Below are 14,521 nucleotides of genomic sequence, written 5' to 3'. Positions count from 1 at the left end.
ATTGCATGCTTTGCCTTGGAAACGAACAGAGATCATTCTGTCATTTTTGAGATTGCATCCAAGTACTGCATTTCAGACTCTTTTGTTGACCATGATGGCTACTCCATTTCTTCTAAGGGATTCCTGCCCGCAGTAGTAGATATAATGGTCACCTGAGTTAAATTCATCCATTCCAGTCCATCTTAGTTTGCTGATTCCTAGAATGTCAATTTCACTCTTGTCATCACCTGTTTGACCACTTCCAATTTGCCTTGATTCATGGACCTAACATTCCAGGTTCCTGTGCAATATTGCTCTTTACAGCATCAGACCTTGCTTCTATCACCAATCCCATCCACAACTGGGTGTTATTTTTGCTTTGCCTCCATACCTTCATTCTTTCTGGAGTTATTTCTTCACTGATCTCCACCGACCTGGGGAGTTCATCTTTCAGTGTCCTATCTTTTTGCCTTTTCATACTGTTCATGGGGTTCTCAAGGCAAGAATATTGAAGTGGTTTGCCATTCCCTTCTCCAGTGGCTGTCAGACCTCTCCACCATGACCCACCCGTCTTGGGTGGCCCCACGTGGCATGGCTTAGTTTCATTGAGTTAGACAAGGCTGTGGCCTGTGTGGTCAGATTGGCCTGTTGTCTGTGATTGTGGCTTCAGTCCATTTGTCCTCTGATGCCCTCTCTCAGCACCTACCATCTCACTTGGTTTTCTCTTACCTTGGACATGGGGTATCTCTTCATGGCTGCTCCAGCAAAGCAGAATTGCCACCCCTGGCCTTGGACATGGGATAGCTCCTCTCGGCCATGCTTCTGCATCATCGCAGTCACTGTGCAGTGCCAAGAGAATGCACTGGGCATAGCAAACACCCTCTTCAATAACAGCACAAGAGAAGACTCTACACATGGACATCACCAGATGGTCAACACAGAAATCAGACTGATTATACTCTTTGCAGCCAAAGACGGAGAAGCTCTATACAGTCAACAAAAACAAGACCGGGAGCTGACTGTGGCTCAGATCATGAACGCCTTATTGCCAAATTCAGACTTAAATGGAAGAAAGTGGGGAAAACCACTAGACCACTCAGGTATGACCTAAATCAAATCCCTTATGACTATACAGTGGAAGTGACAAATAGATTTAAGGGACTAGATCTGATACAGAGTGCCTGATGAACTATGGACGGAAGTTCATGACATTGTACAGGAGACAGGAATCAAGACCATCCCCAAAAAAAGAAATGCAAAAAAGCAAAATGGCTGTCTGAGGAGGCCTTACAAATAGCTGTCAAAAGAAGGGAAGCAAAAGCAAAGGAGAAAAGGAAAGATATACCCATTTGAATGCAGAGTTCCAAAGAACAGCAAGGAGAGATGAGAAAACCTTCCTCAGTGATCAATGCAAAGAAATATAGGAAAACAATAGAATGGGAAAGACTAGAGATCTCTTCAAGAAAATTAGAGATACCAAGGGAACATTTCATGCAAAGATGGGATCAATAAAGGACAGAAATGGTAGGTGCCTAACAGAAGCAGAATATATTAAGAGGAGGTGGCAAGAATACACAGAAAAACTGTACAAAAAAGATCTTCACGACCCAGATAATCACGATGGTGTGATCACTCACCTAGAGCCACACATCCTGGAATGTGAAGTCAAGTGGGCCTTAGGAAGCATCACTACGAACAAAGCTAGTGGAGGTGATGGAATTCAAGTTGAGCTATTTCAAATCCTCAAAGATGATGCTGTGAAAGTGCTGCACTCAATATGCCAGCAAATTTGGAAAACTCAGCAGTGTCCGCAGGACTGGAAAAGGTCAGTCTTCATTCCAATCCCAAAGAAAGGCAATGCCAAAGAATGCTCAAACTACTGCACAATTGCACTCATCTCACACGCTAGTAAAGCAATGCTCAAAATTCTCCAAGCCAGGCTTCAGCAATACGTGAACCATGAACTTCCAGATGTTCAAGCTGGTTTTAGAAAGGCAGAGGAACCAGAGATCAAATTGCCAATATCCAATGGATCATCTAAAAAGCAAGAGAGTTCCAGAAAAACATCTATTTCTGCTTTATTGACTATGCCAAAGCCTTTGACTGTGTGGATCATAATAAACTGTGGGAAATTTTGAAAGAGATGGGAATACCAGACCACCTGATCTGCCTCTTGAGAAACCTGTATGCAGGTCAGGAAGCAACAGTTAGAACTGGACATGGAACAACAGACTGGTTCCAAATACGAAAAGGAGTACGTCAAGGCTGTATATTGTCACCCTGCTTATTGAACTTCTATGCAGAGTACATCATGAGAAACGCTGGGCTGGAAGAAGCACAAGCTGGAATCAAGATTGCCGGGAGAAATATCAATCACCTCAGATATGCAGATGACACCACCCTTATGGCAGAAAGTGAAGAGGAACTAAAGAGCCTCTTGATGAAAGTGAAAGAGGAGAGTGAAAAAGTTGGCTAAAAGCTCAACATTCAGAAAACTAAGATAATGGCATCTGGTCCCATCACTTCATGGGAAATAGATGGGGAAACAGTGGAAACAGTGGCTGACTTCATTTTTCTGGGCTCCAAAATCACTGCAGATGGTGACTGCAGCCATGAAATTAAAAGACGCTTACTCCTTGGAAGGAAAGTTATGACTAACCTAGACAGCATATTAAAAAGCAGAGACATTACTTTGTCAACAAAGGTCTATCTAGTCAAGGCTATGATTTTTCCAGTGGTCATGTATGGATGTGAGAGTTGGACTATAAAGAAAGCTGAGCACCAAAGATTGATGCTTTTGAACTGTGGTGTTGGAGAAGACTCTTGAGAGTCTCTTGGACTGCAAGGAGATCCAACCAGTCCATCCTAAAGGAGAACAGTCCTGGGTGTTCATTGGAGGGACTGATGTTGAAGCTGAAACTCCAATATTTTGGCCACCTGATGCAAAGAGCTGACTCATTTGAAAAGACCCTGATGCTGGGAAAGATTGAAGGCAGGAGGAGAAGGGGAAGACAGAGGATGAGATGGTTGGATGGCATCACCGAGACAATGGACATGAGTTTGAGTAGACTCTGGGAGTTGGTGATGGACAGGGAGGCCTAGTGTGCTGTGGTTCATGGGGTCACAAAGTGTTGGACATGACTGAGCGACTGAACTGAACTAACTGATAAAAGTTTGCTCAGTGTGAGAGTTGCAAGTTAAATTTTATTTGGGGCAAAATGAGAACTGCAGTCTGAGACTAAAGTGTTTCATCTAGCTTTGAGAATCTGCTCTGAGAAGGCAAGGAGAGGAGCTAGGACTGTATTGGAGTTTTGCGATAAAGGGCAGGTAGTGGGAAACATAAAAATCTTATTGTAAATGAACTAAAACCAGGTATCCCAAGTTAAGGAATTTAGCGCTTTTCTATGTATGGAGAGATGCAAGAGTCTGGGCACACTGAAATCATTCCTTCGATATGCACCTCACCTATCTGGGTCTAGCATCTTGTATTTTCACACCCTGAGTCTCCCCAGGGCTCACCACAGGGAGTGGCTGCAGTCTGATGGCTGCTAGATGGCAGGCATTCTTTCCTTCGGAGTTCCCTTAGGGCTCACCAGCTCACTATCTGTGGGGGCTGCAATCACTGATGACATCCTTTGTCTACTGATCTGGCAGGAAATATTCCATTTCTCAGAACTCTTAGGGTTCAGGAGAAAGACGATCTCCTCCCTCGAAGGAGAGGAGGGAATGGCAAAGACTCTCTCTTCGACCAAACTTCAGTCAGGCTCCTATGAGACCTTTTATCAACTCACCCTCCACCTGTGGGCTTCTGCATTCATCTCTGCATCATTGCTGGGTCTTAGCAATGCATGCAAGGTAAGTCTCTTCAGTCGTGTCCGACTCTGTGCAACCCTATGGACTATAGCCCACCAGGCTCCTCTGTTTAAGGGATTCTCCAGACAAGAATACTGGAGTGAGTTTTAGCAAGAATCGTGCTATATCAGTTTAGTGAAGATTCCCGCCTTTCCTCAATATCTGATCAAATTTCTCACCCCACATCCCCTGCCCCCCCACCCAGCTCACAGGTGATATTTGATCACCATGACCTGTGTTTTGCAAGAATCCTGTTAGGTCAGTTTAGTAAAAATCCCCTACTCTCTTAGCGAGTTTCTATCCACTGATTCCCCCCATCCATCTCCTTATTTAGAAATCCCCACTTTTCTTTGTTCTGTTAATAACTGAGCCCAGGGACCTCCACTGGTGGTCCAGTGGCTAAGACTTCACGGTCCCAATGCAGGGGGCCTGGGTTCGACCCCTGGATGGAGAACTAGATCCCACATGCCACAGCTAAAGACCCTTATGTGCACAACTGAGACCGAAGCTCCTGCATGCCACAACTAAGGCCTGGTGCAGCCAAATAAATGGAAAAAAAGAAGAAGAAAACCTGAGTCCAGTTCTATACTGTCCGTTTCCCCCTGTTGCAGTAGTTAACAAAATCTACTTTCACCACTTTAACTTTTGTCCGATTTTCTACATCATCTCTTCCCAGAGCTTGGTCAGCCTTCCATTTTCACTCCTGTTCTTCAGACCCTTCCGGGCAGTGGCGGTCAAGTCTTTTCTAGAACTTGGGTGACACCTAGTGGTCATGATAGATGCTGATGCTGTTAGTAGCTCAGTTGGGTCAGACTATGACCCCATGTTACCCGCCAGGTTCCTCTGTCCACGGAATTCTCCAAGCAAGAATACTGGCGTAGGTAGCCATTCCCTTCTCCAGGGGATCTTCCTGATACCCAGGGTCTGAACCTGGGTTTCCTGCCTTGCAGCTGAATTCTTTACCGTCTGAGCCACCAGGGAAGACAATGGATCACGATCGGTTACCTCCTAGGCTTTGCTCCACACCTGTTGCCCCTCTGGGTCTGAACCCAAAGTGAGAGACGCTGCCCAGGCTGGCAATGGCCAAGAGAGCACTAGGAAATTGTTACTGTCACTGCACCTTATCACCGCCATCAACACCACATCTCACAAGGAGGAGACCGGGCTCAACACGGGCTCTGCCGCTCAAGGGCCACTTGGCCGTGGGCTAGTCACCCCACCCCTCCCAGTCTCCATCTCCCCTTCCTGTAAAATGCGGGCAATAATGACGAGCATCGTGGGGTCTGAGAACCACACGAGGCCACGGAGGTGAATGCTCCCAGCACAAGGCCTGGTATCGAGACTGGAAAGTCAGCGCTGGAGACTGGGGCCCTGGGCTGCGTGTTGGGACAGAGGTCCTGATGGCCAGCTCAGCAAAGGGCGGCAGGTGGAAGGAAGGAAGATGCTGATGGGGATGGATGGCCTGTGACCTTCTCTGGCAAATGGAAACCTGGCAAAGCAAAGCTGAGGTTTAGCCAGAAAATCTGGCTCTCTGAACAAGGCTGCTGGGGGACCAGGCAGGGGAAGGATGAGGGAGAGGCAGCAGAAAAAGGAAGGAGGCAGCTTGGTACCCTAGATCCACGGCCAGGCACCCGACGCCTGCACGTCTCTGGCCTGACCCAGCCTGCCCAGCTCTCCACACTCAGGGCCAGCCGTGAACGCAGGGAGGAGGCCCTGTCCTCCCCGGAGGCTGGCACAGCAACACGGCTGTCAGCTTCCCTGGCTACGGCTTCTAACGAGCAGCTGATGCCACCAGCCAACAACCAGCAAAGCTGCGCATGGGGAGGTAGGGGTGTGTGCACGAGCCTGGAACCCTGCTGGCAGTTTGGGGTCTCAGGATGTTGGGGCCCAGGGAGTAGAGCAAAGTGTATTAAGCACTTACTGCAGCCGGCACTGGGCTCAGAGCTCTGTGTGTGCCAACTCAGCTAACCCTCCTCACAACCCTATGAGGTGGGGGCCATTCATAGCTTTGTTTCTAGAAGGAGGAAACAGGTCCAGAGAAGCCAAGTTAGTTGCTCAAGGTTATGCAACAGAAGCAGGGTTTGAATTCCAACTCCAGAACCTTAGTCTCAGAGAGCAACCCGTTGACAACCCCCTCATTATGAGAAAGGGGATGGGAACAAGAAAGTTAGAATCAGAAGACACGGGTTCCTGTTTCAGCCCCACGTGCTGGCTCAGACCCTCTGCCTCCATCTGTGAAACGGGGATGAATATGTCCTGAGATCCTGCTGCTGACCAACAACATGAGGACAGGTGAAAGGGGCTTCAGGAAGGGTCAGCTCAGTTCAGTTCAGTTCACTCAGTCATGTCCGACTCTTTGCGACCCCATGAATCGCAGCACACCAGGCCTCCCTGTCCATCACCAACTCCCAGAGTTCACTCAGACTCACGTCCATCAAGTCAGTGATGCCATCCAGCCATCTCATCCTCTGTCGTCCCCTTCTCCTCCTGCCCCCAATCCCTTCCAGCATCAGAGTCTTTTCCAATGAGTCAACGCTTCGCATGAGGTGGCCAAAGTATTGGAGTTTCAGGTTCAGCATCATTCCTTCCAATGAACACCCAGGACTGATCTCCATCAGAATGTACTGGTTGGATCTCCTTGCAGTCCAAGGGACTCTCAAGAGTCTTCTCCAACACCACAGTTCAAAAGCATCAATTCTTCGGTGCACAGTTTTCTTCACAGTCCAACTCTCACATCCATACATGACCACTGGAAAAACCATAGCCTTGACTAGACGGACCTTTGTTGGCAAAGTAATGTTTCTGCTTTTGAATATGCTATCTAGGTTGGTCATAACTTTCCTTCCAATGAGTAAGCGTCTTTTAATTTCATGGCTGCAATCACCATCTGCAGTGATTTTGGAGCCCAGAAAAATAAAGTCTGACACTGTTTCCACTGTTTCCCCATCTATTTCCCATGAAGTGATGGGACCAGATGGCCATGATCTTCATTTTCTGAATGTTGAGCTTTAAGCCAACTTTTTCACTCTCCTCTTTCACTTTCATCAAGAGGCTCTTTAGTTCCTCTTCACTTTCTGCCATAAGGGTGGTGTCATCTGCATATCTGAGGTGATTGATATTTCTCCCGGCAATCTTGATTCCAGCTTGTGCTTCTTCCAGCCCAGCGTTTCTCAAGATGTACTCTGCATAGAAGTTCAATAAGCAGGGTGACAATATACAGCCTTGACGTACTCCTTTTCCTATTTGGAACCAGTCTGTTGTTCCATGTCCAGTTCTAACTGTTGCTTCCTGACCTGCATACAGGTTTCTCAAGAGGCAGATCAGGTGGTCTGGTATTCCCATCTCTTTTGGAATTTTCCAGTTTCTTGTGATCCACACAGTCAAAGGCTTTGGCATAGTCAATAAAGCAGAAATAGATGTTTTTCTGGAACTCTCTTGCTTTTTCCATGATCCAGCAGATGTTGGCAATTTGATCTCTGGTTCCTCTGCCTTTTCAAAAACCAGCTTGAACATCTGGAAGATCACGGTTCATGTATTGCTGAAGCCTGGTTTGGAGAATTTTGAGCATTACTTTACTAGCATGTGAGATGAGTGCAACTGTGTGGTAGTTTGAGCATTCTTTGGTATTGCCTTTCTTTGGGATTGGAATGAAAACACCTTTTCCAGTCCTGCGGCCACGGCTGAGTTTTCCAAATTTACTGGCATATTGAGTGCAACACTTTCACAGCATCATCTTTCAGGATTTGAAATAGCTCAACTGGAATTCCATCACCTCCACTAGCTTTGTTCATAGTGATGCTTCCTAAGGCCCACTTGACTTCACATTCCAGGATGTCTGGCTCTAGGTGAGTGATCACACCATCGTGATTATCTTGGTCATGAAGATCTTTTTTGTACAGTTCTTCTGTGTATTCTTGCCACCTCTTCTTAATATCTTCTGTTTCTGTTAGGTCCATACCATTTCTGTCCTTTATCAAGCCCATCTTTGCATGAAATATTCCCTTGATATCTCTAAGAAAGCCTTAGCAGTCAATGCAAAGAAATAGAGGAAAACAACAGAACTGGAAAGACTAGAGATCTCTTCAAGAAAATTAGAGATACCAAAGGAACACTTCATGCAAAGATGGGCTCGATAAAGGACAGGAAGGGTCAGGTGCATACAAACGATGGTTCTTCATTATGATAAGGAGCCTGGGGCCCAGAAAGGAAGGGGGCTTGTGTGCGGTGTTCCTCACTCCAGGGTCCTTCACAGGAGACCCTGGCCTTCTCCCTAGCCCCCTGCTCACTGCCTCTCATCCCCCTCCATCTGCACTCCTGCCTCCAACTCACCTTCACCCCTGGCCTCCCGGCCTCAGCCTCCTCCCTTATCTCCTCCCTGGCTTTTGCTCATTCCCTCTGCCTCACTCCCTCTCCCTTCTCTCTGCCTTGCCTGGCCTCCTCCCAACTCACGTTCCGGGCTAGAAGCCTCTGCTCACCAGCAGGTCTGGATGGGGTGTGCCTGCGTCTGGGCGCCCCACTCCTCACCTCTCCAGCTCAGCTGTGAGCCTCAGGCGTCAGGGGGAGGGGGCCTCCTATTCCCACTGCACCCCCACATCCAGCCCTTCTCACTCGGCACACTGGACATTCGGCCCTTGAGCGAATGCATGAGTGAATGAACGAACCACACAACAACTGAGTGGCCGGGTCCCTGGTGGCTCAGCGGTGAAGAATCCGCCTGCCAATGCGGTTGGCATGGGTTCAGTCTCTGGGTCAGGAAGATCTCTGGGAGGAGGAAATGGCAACCCACTCCAGTATTCTTGCCTGGGAAACCCCATGGACAGGGCAGCCTGGCAGGCTATACAGTCCACGGAGTCGCAAAGAGCTGGACATGACTGAGTGACTAAAAACAAACAACAACCCAAACCAGAAGCTCAGCTTCCCTCCAGGGCAAGAGTATAAACCCCAAACAGCCTCCTCCGTGCCCTTCTCCCAGGTCTCTCCAGAAGTGGATTCTTTCTGGGATGAGCCTGCGGCGGGAACCTCAGGGCGAGAAGAGTCGGCTGGGCTCAGTCACTGTCCTTCCACGTGTCACCTGTGTGGCCTTGAGCCTCGGTCAGTTGGGGATTTATCAGTTCAGTTCAGTTCAGTTCAGTCGCACAGTCATGTCCGACTCTCTGCGACCCCATGGACTGCAGCACGCCAGGCCTCCCTGTCCACCACCAACTCCCGGAATTGCTCAAACTCATGCCCATTGAGTCAGTGATGCCATCCAACCATCTCATCCTCTGTTGTCCCCTTCTCCTCCCGCCCTCCATCTTTCCCAGATTGAGGAAAGATTGGAAAAGATCAGGGTATTTTCCAATGAGTTGGTTCTTGGCATCAGGTGGCCAAAGGATTGGAGTTTCAGGTTCAGCATCATTCCTTCCAATGAACACCCAGGACTGATCTCCTTCAGAATGGACTGGTTGGATCTCCTTGCAGTCCAAGGGACTCTCAAGAGTCTTCTCCAACACCATAGTTCAAAAGCATCAATTCTTTGGTGCTCAGCTTTCTTTACAGTCCAACTCTCACATCCATACATGACCACTGGAAAAACCATAGCCTTGACTAGGTGGACCTTTGTTGGCAAAGTAATGTCTCTGCTTTCTAATGTGCTGTCTAGGTTGGTCATAGCTTTTCTTCCAATGCGCAAACGTCTTTTAATTTCATGGCTGCAGTCACCATCTGCAGTGATTTTGGAGCCCCTAAAGATAAAGTCTGTCACTGTTTCCCCATCAGTCAGCACCTGCCCTTCTAAGCTCTTAGAGCACCTCCCAAGCTCTAAGGTAAGGCAAGGGCATGCCACGCTGTTCCTGATGCCTCCAGGCGTGTCACAGTGCTGAGCCTCGGGGAGTGAGGACCAAGTGCATCAGTGAGTTAGACCGCATGACAAACCACACCGAAACTTAATGTAAACAGGGCCTTTATTTAGCTTGCACTTCCGCAAGGTGGCGGCTTCACCAGAGCTCAGCTGGGCAGTTGGTTCTTTTGGCCTCACTGAGGTTCTCTGTGTGTGTGGCCATCTGTGAGCTGCTTTGCTGATCCTTGCCGAGCACTCTCACAGGTCTGAGGTCTCAGCCCAGACAGCTGGGTGGATGACCCTGACCCTGGCGGTCTCCCGTCCTCCTGCAGGCCTCCCTGGGCTTTTGCTCTTGGCAGTGGCAGTGTTCTGAAAGCGGGTGTGCCCTGGGCCTCCTGAGTCCTCGCTGGGGAACTGGTGGACCACCGCTTTCATCATGTTTTATGGACTATACTAAGTCACAAGGCCAGTTCAGAGTTCAGATTCACAGTGGGGGGGAAACATACTCTACCTCTTGATGGGAAAAGCTGAGCATTAGGACAAGGAAGCCTGGCGTGCTGCACCCCATGGGGTTGCAAAGAGTCGGACGTAACTGAGCGACTGAACGACAGACCGAGAGGTGAGGATACAGAGAGGTAAGAACAATGGTGGCTTTTTTTTTTTAAACCAAAGAGTTTTTATTATTTTTTTTAATGATTTGGCTTCCTTAGCTCTTAGTTGCAGCACATGGGCTTAATTACCCTGTGGCTTTGGGGATGTTAGTTCCCTGACCAGGGTCGAACCCACATCCCCCACACTGGGAGGCAGAGTCTTAACCACTGGACCCCGGGGAAATGTCCAGCTGTGGTCATTTTTGCAATCTCACCTACAAGCTGGGCGTCAGAATGATCAGAGTCCACCCAGACTGGCTCGCTTTAATATTTATTAGAATTTATGTCTCGTGACCAGGGGCTTCTAAACGTGACCAGCAACCTTGGATACCCCTGACTCGTCTGCCCCAACTCTCTCTCCATCGCTTTGGCGTCTTCCTGGTCGTGACATCCGGTGGCAGCTGTGGGCATGGATGTTCCCAGGCTATGTCTCCCGAGAGGTGAGAATGGCACCGACATTTTCCTACCTTGGGGTTTTCAGAAGGCGGAACTCCAGCAAATGAGAAAAGAGTCCAGGTGCACCTCTCAGGGCCTTGGCATGTGCCCAAGACCTTGGCTCCAGCTGGATCTGGGATGTGGGTCTGGTACCCAAGTCTGCCCAGCATCCCGATCTTGGGGTGGGGATGAAGGGAGCGCTTAAGGCAGATCCTGGGGCCTTCTCCCCCTTTGGAATCTTCCTGGCGTGGGGGTAGGGGCCATCTCTCTACCTTGTCACTTTGTTTTGTAGCTTCTTAGCTCTTACTGTGGTTGGAACATGTCGTTTATTTATATTTATGGTCTATCTCCCTCCATCGAAGGCCCAGATTCTGTCTTTTGCACTTTTGATCTCCAGCCCTCTGATGCCGAGTGACCAAGGGGTACCCGGGCCTGACCAGGGGCCCTGTGGCCTCGCTAGCACTGGGGTCTGTGCTTGCCACAGTGGGGCCGGCTGGAGAACTGCTTGAAGTTCTTCCCGTAGGTGGGCAGGTTCTCTCTGAAGCAGTAGGCAGACTGACTGTCACACTGGCAGGCCCGCAGCCCACAGAGGCAGCTGACGCCGGGACCAAGGGCGCACTCACCTGCAGGGAGACAGAGGGTCACGGGGGCTTCCAGCCACCCCCAGGCTTGGTTCTAAGGTCGGGGAGAACTGGGAGCTCGCGGCAAGGAGTCAAGGGTTGAAAATTGAAAGGAAAAAGGAACTGGGAGTCCTTCTCCTGCATCTCAAGCCCTTCCACCATCACAGCTGGACATGCCCTGAAGAGACACCTGGAAAGAAACAGGAGATGGGGCAGGTGTGGGCTGCACGTGAGTGGGGGGAGCACTGAGTTAGCATCCCCAAGCAGCTCCCAGGGCAAGGACACAGAACCCATCTTCTCAGAACTCAGCTCCTATTTCCAGCAGCTTACCTGGCATCTCACGTGGAAATCACTAGCATCTCCAGTATAAGATGCCCCAAAACAAGTCCTTGACGTAAGTGCCCCTGCCCTACCCACTGATCTGGCCCTCCACCCACACTCTCAGCTTAAGAATCGGTACCACCTCCAACTCAAGCCAGAAAACTAGCAGCCAACCTGGATTCCTGCCTTCCTTTCACGTCCACATTCCATCCACCCAAAGTTCCATGGATGTCTCTATGTTTAAAATATTTCATGCTGTGCCCTCTTCTCCCCGTCTTCTTGGCCATGACCCCAGTCCCTGCCATCACCAGCTCTCCCGCCCTAATGGAAGGAAATAAACAGGGACTGTCTTGGAATGAATGAGGTTCACTCTCTTGCTGAAAGCCCTGCTGTGGTTTCCTACTGTTTGAACCAAGACATCCCAAATCCTTGCCACGGACTCTGAAGCAGGCTTGCCGTAACGGGGCCCCTGCCCAACTCTCCACCCAGACAGCCCTCCACGCTCACCTTCCTTCTGCTCTGGGAACACTGGCCTCTTTGGGTTGGTCACATGCTTTGGTTGGTCTTGTCCCAGGGCCTCTGCACTTGCACTTCCTAGCTTCTTTATCTGAAACACTTCTCTCCAGGATCTTCAAGTGGCTGGAGGCTTCCACCTTTGGGTCTTGGTCAAATTTCCTCTCTTCAGAGACGATCTCCCTGACCACTCCAGCTAAACTTCTCCACCCTCTTTCCCTTGCATCCCCGTTTGATACCCTGTACTTTTCACATCTCTCACTCCTCTTATTTGTTTACCTGGTTGTGTCTGTCTCTCCTTGACTAGGTGTAAGCTATGTGAGACTGAGGCTTTTTCTGTCTCATCCCTCCCAGTGTCCCCAGGATGCACAACAAATGCTGGCCCACAGTATGTGCTCAACAGTCCTTCAGCGAATGAAGGAAACGTTAATGGGCCTTTGGGATGGAGTGTCTGCACTGTGGCCAAATGACCACTAGGTGGACATCTTTCATTTAGCAGTCAGAGTTGTCCGAGCTGTGGTGCTGTGTGAGCGTGTGTGTGTGTGTGTGTGTGTGTCTGTGTGTGTGGTGTTCAGTTCAGTCGCTCAGTGATGTCTGACTCTCTGTTACCCCAAGGACTGCAGCATGCCAGGCCTCCCTGTCCATCACCAACCCCCAGAGCTTACTCAAACTCATGTCCATCGCGTCGGTGATTCCATCCAACCATCACATCCTCTGTCGTCCCCTTCTCCTCCCACCTTCAATCTTTCCCAGCATCAGGGTCTTTTCAAATGAGTCAGTTTATCAGGTGGCCAAAGGATTGGAGTTTCAGCTTCAGCATCAGTCCTTCCAATAAATATTCAGGACTGATTTCCTTTAGGAGGGACTGGTTGGATCTCCTTGCAGTCCAAGGGACTCTTGAGAGTCTTCTCCAACATCACAGTTCAAAAGCATCAGTTCTTATGTGCTCAGCTTTCTTTATATTCCAGCTCTCACATCCATACATGACTATAATTCCCAATCTCTTTGGCACCAGAGACCAGTTTTATGGAAGACAATTTTTCCACGGACTGGGGGTCGGGGAGGAAGAGATGGTGTCAAGATGATGGGAGGGCATCACACTTATTGTGTACTTTATTTCCATTCCTATTACATCAGCTCCACCTCCGATCACCAGGCATTATTAGATCCTGGAGGTGGGGGACCCCTGGCATAAGGGATATCTAAGGCAGCCTCCTTCTGGATAATTCCATTCTCTTTTGAGGGTTTGGGGTGAGGAAGTGAGGCAGCCAGATCCCCTGATGTGTTGGCCTTGGGCAAGTTAGTTTCAGTATCATTTATAAAACAGTGATAAAAACAACAGCGTCAAAAATAAACAATGCCGTCTACTTCAGGCATCATGAGGACCTTCATTGTTGTTACAGATGGAGAGGTCTGGATACGCCTGGAACACAGAGGCTGCTATTACGCTGTTACTATGACGATGCTGCACATGTTGGAAGAGGAAGGCCCCTCTGAAGCTGGGCCAGTCTGCTTTCTTTCCTCCTCCCTCTCGGAAGTCCACAATTCCTGCAGGAAGCTGTCCTCCTCCAGCTCGATGGAGCCTGGGCTTCTCAAGACATGTTGACACCCACCTCACGCCTCAGTAGCTCTCCACTCACCCTCAGAAAATGCACCAGGGATGGTTCCTGCTGTCCCCGCTGCTCATGGCGCCTGGATCACCTTTGCCCTCGCACATGTGTGGCAATTCTACGACACCCACGGGGCCCCAGCTCCCCAGGGCCCCCCGAGAGCCCCCGACCCATCCGTGTCCAGGTCTCTCACCTCTGCTGCGTCCAGCTGCCCGCTGGATTCCCTCCCCAGGCAGCCGCTGGGTAGGGGCTGCCGGGTCATGTGGCTGCTGCACGCAGTGGGGCTACTTGGGTGCAGGGCTCCAGCCCATCCAACCTCTCTTTCCTCCCAAAGGGCCTGGTGCTTCGAGCTGTCCATCACCCGGGTGCTGCCTCTCTGGAAACCAGAAGGGAGTCGCATTTCCCACGCTTTCCTCTTTCTCCCCCTTCTCTCTTTCTGTTTCTCTCTTGGTCTCCTTTTCTTTCCCATCTCTTCTTTCTTCCATCTCCTTTCAGCAAGCCTCCCTCTTCCTTTCTCACCACATCCCTTTCTTGCTTTGTCTTCTGGTCCTTTCCAAAGCATGAAGCGTTAATTCTCTCCTGACAAACCACTCTACGTCTAATGACTGGCCCGGTCCCCAGGCCTTGGGGACTGACAGGGAGCCGTGGTCTATCGCTGTGGGCATCCCACAGCCGTAGTAGGGTCAGGCCTGCCACTGGCTAGAAGAGGCAGCCCTGGGCCAA

At 49.8% G+C, this 14,521-nt stretch overlaps 1 protein-coding gene across 4 annotated transcripts in view; it reads right to left on the bottom strand.

Annotated features, from left to right (window-relative positions):
• Window positions 1-10,554: 10,554 nt before the first annotated feature.
• Window positions 10,555-14,521, bottom strand: part of PLA2G2C (phospholipase A2 group IIC) — a 28,416-nt gene continuing 24,449 nt past the window's right edge. For 3 of the 4 annotated variants that reach the window (XM_044938183.2, XM_006054361.4, XM_006054360.4), the window contains one exon: window positions 10,555-11,357. In XM_044938183.2, the coding sequence (XP_044794118.1) occupies window positions 11,191-11,357 (167 nt within the window). In that variant the 3' untranslated portion in view covers window positions 10,555-11,190. The other variant, XM_006054356.3, reaches the window with a different exon arrangement.

The sequence above is a fragment of the Bubalus bubalis genome, chromosome 2, assembly GCF_019923935.1.
Source record: "Bubalus bubalis isolate 160015118507 breed Murrah chromosome 2, NDDB_SH_1, whole genome shotgun sequence".
Lineage (NCBI taxonomy): Eukaryota > Metazoa > Chordata > Mammalia > Artiodactyla > Bovidae > Bubalus > Bubalus bubalis.
The sequence above is the reverse complement of the archived record's forward strand: the minus strand, read 5'-3'. Positions and strand labels throughout refer to the sequence as shown.